Consider the following 6,450-nt stretch of genomic DNA (forward strand, 5'->3'; position numbering starts at 1 on the left):
CAGAGAGCTGAAAAATTGCAGGTCTCATTAATGACAGAAGGCTACTACAACCTTCTGATAAATTAGTCTTTAGAGTAAGTCAGCCCAAATTAGAGAACAGGTGCCTACTTGTTCTGTCAGAAATCTTGGGCTATTGACCTTTTCAGTAAGGAGATATGGTTACAGGTGGCTGGATTGGATCTTGTGAAGAGGTTTCTGCTCTGCATTTAGAGCATGGCTGCTTCAGGGTGTTCATTAAACACAAGGTACTAAGTGAGAAGTGGAAGAAGGTGCAAGATTGAGTAGATGAAAGTAACTGTTGCCCTAATGAGCTCAAGACTTGCTTTAGAGGCACTTACAGCTCAATCACTTGATGCCAGTGTCTAGCTCTGATTTCAAGAAAGGGTTAATTTTCATAGTAAATGTTTATCCAGGCAGAAGCTGGACTGTCTGTCTCTTCTAGTACTGTAAAGAACATGCTGAGCCATGATGCAGGGAGCAAAGTGTATGGTATAAATAGAGCAGACTGTTATTAGTCCAGGCTTCTATCTAGATAATCCACATCTTGAACTGCTCCAAACTATGACTAAGTTTAGCTCATCAGTTTAAGTAACATAGAAGTCACTGCCTTTCCTTTGAGGTGTGCTAGGTTAGCAAGTAGGCACATTATCCACCATCTGCAGTTTGGGCAGAGCCAGCCATGCTATTGCTATGGTAAACTTCTAGAGTACTGTTTGTAGCTACTGTCAGGCAAATTCAACCTAGTGAACTCAATTATGGTCTAGCTGTAGTAAATTTCCATGGTTAGGTGATTGCAATAACTTCTTGGTTTTCCCCTTCACTCCCTTTAGTCCTTTGTCCCGCACCGAGATGAACAAGATAATAGCCTCATACAGAATGCTGCTAATACAATAGTGAATGCCATCACTAAGCGACAGAACAGCACTGTTATGTTGGCAGTAACTGAAGTCAAAGTAGAGACCATCGTTGTTGGGAATTCATCATCAGGTAAGTCTCCCAGTGCATACCTCCTGTATGTGTGTGTAAGCGTTTTCTGTTCCCCTGCTGTCAGTCTTCCCTTGTCGTTCTTTACATGTTGGGGAAAATGACAGATCAGGTTGTGTCTTTAATTAGTATTACTAACTGAAGAGAAAATGGCTTTAAAATCAAGATTTTTGTGCTTGTGTGCTGGTTTAAACTTAACCTCATCCCCAATGTGATATCTCCAGATACTCTTGCTGCAGTTTTGGATCTAACTTCCATTGCAGTTCCCCAGTCTAAGCATACTTTCACAAGATCAGGAGTTGCTCTTGTGTGTGGTTCCAGTCCTTTTCAATTCTCTTACATTAACCTTAGGCCAATATCAGCCCTTGATGTTGCAGCACTGAGGCTGTGAGGAATTAAAAATATAGGGAGGGGGAAGACAGTGTGGTACCAATATCTTCTGAAGTGCTTATGTATTTACTTCAAGAATTAAAGATGTATAGTTTTTTCCAATACTTTGCCATGATAATGTAAAACTTTGCTCCCCTCTTCATCATATGTTTCTGACTAGTGCACAGCTGGCTTAAAATGTAATGTTCATTCCTCTTACAGAGGATATAGTGAGATTGGAGACCTTTATCTCTGAATATTGGCTCTCCCAGAGCTGTGCCAAAATAAGCGGTTGAAGATTTTGCATGCCTGTGTTCCTGCCTGGGGGAGGCAGGAGATGGTCTTGTGGAAGACTACTGGTAGGCTCAAGTTCAACTAAACCCCAGAGTGAAAAATCTTACAATAGTAGGAGACTCTCCCAACTTTTTCCTAGTCCTCCCCAACATAATCTTTTGGGAGATCTTCCACCCATAGTCCAAACAATTAGTAGATTGCCTGGTTCCACTTTCCTTGCATTTCCCCTCTAGGAAATGCCTTTCATCCGGTAAAGTCTTGGCAAATGTATTATTTCCTTAGCTCTCCTCAAGGAGTGTACCCTCTTTGTTCTTGTCTTGAACAGCAGTTTTGTAGATGATAAAGAATTGAGCTGAGATTCTGACGTACTTCAGCCTCTGTTTTCCTGATTGCATGTTAAAAGCTAGGGAAAAAGGGATGTGGATTACTTCGCCTCCTACCTCCGATAAGATTTAAAGATTCTCCAAAATTAGTGGATGAACTCTGATTCTCTTGCAGAATGATTTCCAGAGTCCACATTTTAGTATGGATGCTATGTTGACCCCTAGTTCTTTAAGTGGAGTTGTTCTGAAGTAAACTGTAACCTGGACACTCATGTTGTTTGATTTGGTTTGGTTTATTGTTACCCCTTAATTGGGTAAGGTAGGTGGAAACCTATCACAAAATGTGGTGTCAAGCCTGTTTGTGTGTTGAGAATCTCATTTCTATGGGATGCTCAAGTGTCTAGGTGGAGATGATCATTTTGACACTTCATTGATTTTTCTCCGTCTTAAAGAAAAAGTAGTCTGGATTTGGAATCTGTAGGCGTGCAATTTTGTATAAGAACCTGTTATTAAGTAAACTTGTATCCCTGGTACTGTGACAAAATAACAGATGTGATAGCAGTAAGAATGCTAGCTTTGTGTTCTAATATTGGAGAAGCTGTTATGAAGAGCTCCTTTTTCCTTGAAGTATTTCCTCCATTCATGGATTAGTGTTAAATTGCTGATGAAAAATAAGGATAGAATAGCAGTTACTCCTTCAAGTACAATACTTCCCCAGACTGTTAAAATACAATTTTTAGATCCCTTGAGGCCAACCATGTTGGCAGTTTACTCATTCCCCTTTACCAAAAGGAAGTGTTTGAGGACGTGTCACATTCCACATAGGAATATACTCAGAAGACACTTGAATATTAGAGTGAACGACTGTGGTGTTGAAACACTGGTTGATTTTGTACAGTCTTTTGCAAGTTATTCTGTAAGCAGATGTCTTGAAACTGCTGAGGGAATTTGTTTGGATCAGACATTAGAGTGATGAGTTGACAGCATTTGCCTGCAGAACTGTTGAATGATCCCATGCTTTCTACAAAAAAACAAAGCACCTCATGTCTCATTGCCTCTTACCACATGTGGATTTTTGCTTATTAAGAAGAATAGAAAAAGTTGTTATCCTGTCCTAACTGTAAAGCACTTAAGGAAGGGGGGGAAGTCCAAACAGACATACATTTTCAGGAATATTTTCCTAGAGAAATAATCTAGGTTCTGTGGCTGGGAGAACACCAGAGTGAGGTTTGGATTGGGAATGTGGAGAAAAGCAATTGCCTCAACTCCTTCTGTTTGTTCATTGAGTAGTGAAGACTCTTGTCTCTAGTGACAATATTCTGATGTTTCATTCTGAAGGAAAGATGGAACATCCTAGAGAATGCATGATCAATTTGATTACATAACTCTAACCTGAATGTTTCTGGAGATTGTTGATACATAAATGTCTGTAGATTTGATGTTAAAGGACTGATAGTAAATGCAGGACATATTTGTGATGCAAGTGTCAGTACTTCTAGAGCAACTTACAGGTACTACTCTATAGCCTGCCTCATGCTGGGATAGGCTCTTAGGAGTCATTACTGAGGTTTTCTGGGCCAACTTCCATGTGGGTGCTTGAGAAAGATGCTACTTATATAACCAGTTTGTCTTTTGGAGGGGAAAAAACATCTCAAATGGAGCGTTCCTCACTCATCGTTAATCACAGGAAACTCTAAACTAGTAAAGAACACTTCCAGATGGACTGGTGCATTTAGGCAGTTATGATTGTGCTATAAAACCATCTTACTTCCTTTGTCCCAAATATATCTTTCAATGAGTAACCTGTAGCTAAGTATGGATGCTTCTCTTGCAGGTGTCCAGTGCTATGTATCTTGTTCTGTTAACTGAAGACTTTATTTCTTTTCATTTGCCCTCTAGATTATTTGGTTCCAATTCTTTGTGCGGTATTTAGCATTGTGTGGCTGACTTGTATAATCATCTGTGTGTGGTGGACTCGGAAGAGAAGAAAAGAGAGAGAGAGAAGCCGTCCTCCCAGAGAAGAGGGTGCCAATAACCAGTGGGCGCCTTTAAATCCCATCAGAAATCCTATAGACAGATCTTATAGTAACAAAGACATTCGTTATGAATGCAAAAACTTCATATCTCCTCAAAAAAGAACTTGTGATGCAGTAGAGGAGTACGTAGAGTATGAGGAAGAGGAGGATGAAGAGGAGGAAAGAGATGAGGAAATGGACAAATTCCTCTCTCACAAACTCACAAAGCCTTTGCCGACAAAGGTATCTGACACATCAGAGAGCAGTCCAGTAAAGAAATCCCATCAAATAGGCAAAATGGACAACAGATCTGTAAAAAATGTGAATGCATCAAACTTTGAAGGCAGTAGAGTCTAACCTGTATTTGGGACGTAGGCAGACTGCGCCTGCGCTTACTGGGGAGGGGAAAAATTGACATCTCCACTTTGCATCAAGGACTAAAAATATCTGGAGTCAAATGTTCATAGTTTCTTTATTTTGCGTAAAAAAAATAAATAAAAATAATAAATAAAATTTATTTTGTTTCTTTAGCCTTGTATAAATTATTCAATGACTGTCAGATGAAAAAAAAATGAGTAATCTTTGATAGTTGCTATTTTTGTAAAGTTTACTTATAATACACTCGCTGTGTGGCAGAGGAGAGGTTGTATTTTCAATATGTGTAAAGTTTATTACAAAAGACTGTACACTGTTTACAGAATGTATTTCTTTTTATTACTTGCTCTAATTTAATGGTGGCTTTAAAACCTCCTGGTTGAGGAAATTGTGTGAACTTTAAACTGCTTTCTTGACTTTGAATCTCTATTAATGGCAGCTCACTGCACTTGTTACGTTAGTAGCTTCTGTAAGATTTTTTCCAAATTTGCCTTACACACTTTGTAATAGGAACAAAAAAAATAATTATAGAGATCTTTCAACTGTGGTTTAAAAGTGGCCTTTTTATTTCTGTTTAATTACTTTAGAATTGCAGTATTGAAGCATGTGACAAGTGCCTTGAGATTAAACTTTTTCTATAGCAACTGTCAAAGACTGCCATATCAATATAGTAAAATTGTGAGAACTCTAGGTTCCCCAACTGACACAGTTTATTTTCTAATAGTGAAAGTGCTTTTTTGTAAATATGTACATATTAAATGAATCACTCTGTATATTTGATTTAATAAGTTAAATATTTTGGTCTTTTTTTTTTTACATGTCATTCCTTTTAATTTATGTTGCAGAAAAGGAGGTTCTATGGCAGTTTATAAGACTTTTTTTGGTATAATGTCCAGATTAGAAAATGATGTTAATACAATCAATGTTAGGAATCTGTTGGTCATTTGTATTTACATAGGAACATAACCACTCTATGTGTAAATAGATCCAGAAATGTTTGTTTATCCCCATGTTCAGCCCATCTCAAGAACACTAACGGGTGCATCTACTGTACAGTACCAACATAGCGAGGCATTGTTTTTTTCTTTTGTGAATATGTTAATTACATGTGGTATTACTTTTTTTTTTGCGTTTAAATACAGGCCTAATGAAGGGAACAATATTTTCCTCAATCTTGTTTCTGTTGTGCTTTATTCATCTTTCGCTCTAAAGAAAAAAAGGCTGGCAAGCTCAGAGGATGGGAGTATCTCATTAGAAATGGTTATATGTTATGGAAGGCTTATGCTTTTTTTTTTTTTAGGCTTTTATTATTGCTGTTAACTGGGCAAACTATAAGTTGTTTTTTTTAATTACTGAAGAAGCATAACACTACATACACCTAGTTACCCTGCCACTGAGAGGAACAGACGTCTGAGAGTGTAAACTCTGGCCCATGAACAATGTAAACGTGAATGTTTTGAAACCAGTTATTTTATACAGGAATGCAGGATTTGCTTTGCAGGATCATCTGTATTAGTACATTTTTTTGACATGTTGTTAAAAAAAAAAACTTTCAGAAAAGAAACTATTTATTAAAGCATTTTATAATGATGTTTGTTGTAACTTTTTTACTTGTGCTAAATATTCAAAACTTATTTTGATAACCTGGTTAGGAGTTAGTTTAGAAAAGGGTACTATCCTTCTCATGTTCCCCAGTATAATCCTGAGTATTTAAACCAAAAACACTTTTTTTCTGCTACTCTTGTAACTTTTTGTACTGTAATGCTGCTGTCTTCCATAATCTAATAAAATGATTCCCTCATTGTGTGTAAGATACTTCAGGTTGTGTTTGCTTTCTAAGTGCTTTGGAGTTCGGATGTGACAAGGCTAAACAGAGGAGGAGTGTAAGTCCTGACTTCATTCCCGGTACTTCCCGTAACCTGAGCGTTCAACCTGCACCGAGCGCCGACACTTCCTGAGCCCGCTTGGCAGCCTTGTCCTGTGCCCACGCTGCTGACAGTCTGTGGAGGAGGTGGTGTCCCACGTGTGCTTTAGAGACAGGGACACCTCCAGTTCCTAAACCGGGGCTCTCCCTGCGCTGCCCCTCTGCA

General features: G+C 38.3%; 1 protein-coding gene across 1 annotated transcript in view; it reads left to right on the forward strand.

The window, feature by feature from the left end:
- The window catches only part of JAG2 (jagged canonical Notch ligand 2), a 69,798-nt gene extending 63,623 nt beyond the window's left edge, over positions 1 to 6,175 (forward strand). The window contains exons 25-26 of the mRNA XM_027638082.1: positions 831 to 987; positions 3,870 to 6,175. Coding sequence (XP_027493883.1) covers positions 831 to 987; positions 3,870 to 4,342 — 630 coding nt within the window. The 3' untranslated portion in view covers positions 4,343 to 6,175. The remainder of the gene's footprint in view (positions 1 to 830; positions 988 to 3,869) is intronic.
- Positions 6,176 to 6,450: the final 275 nt, after the last annotated feature.

Source organism: Corapipo altera, unplaced genomic scaffold (assembly GCF_003945725.1).
Source record: "Corapipo altera isolate COAL_440 unplaced genomic scaffold, ASM394572v1 23, whole genome shotgun sequence".
In the NCBI taxonomy this organism is placed as follows: domain Eukaryota; kingdom Metazoa; phylum Chordata; class Aves; order Passeriformes; family Pipridae; genus Corapipo; species Corapipo altera.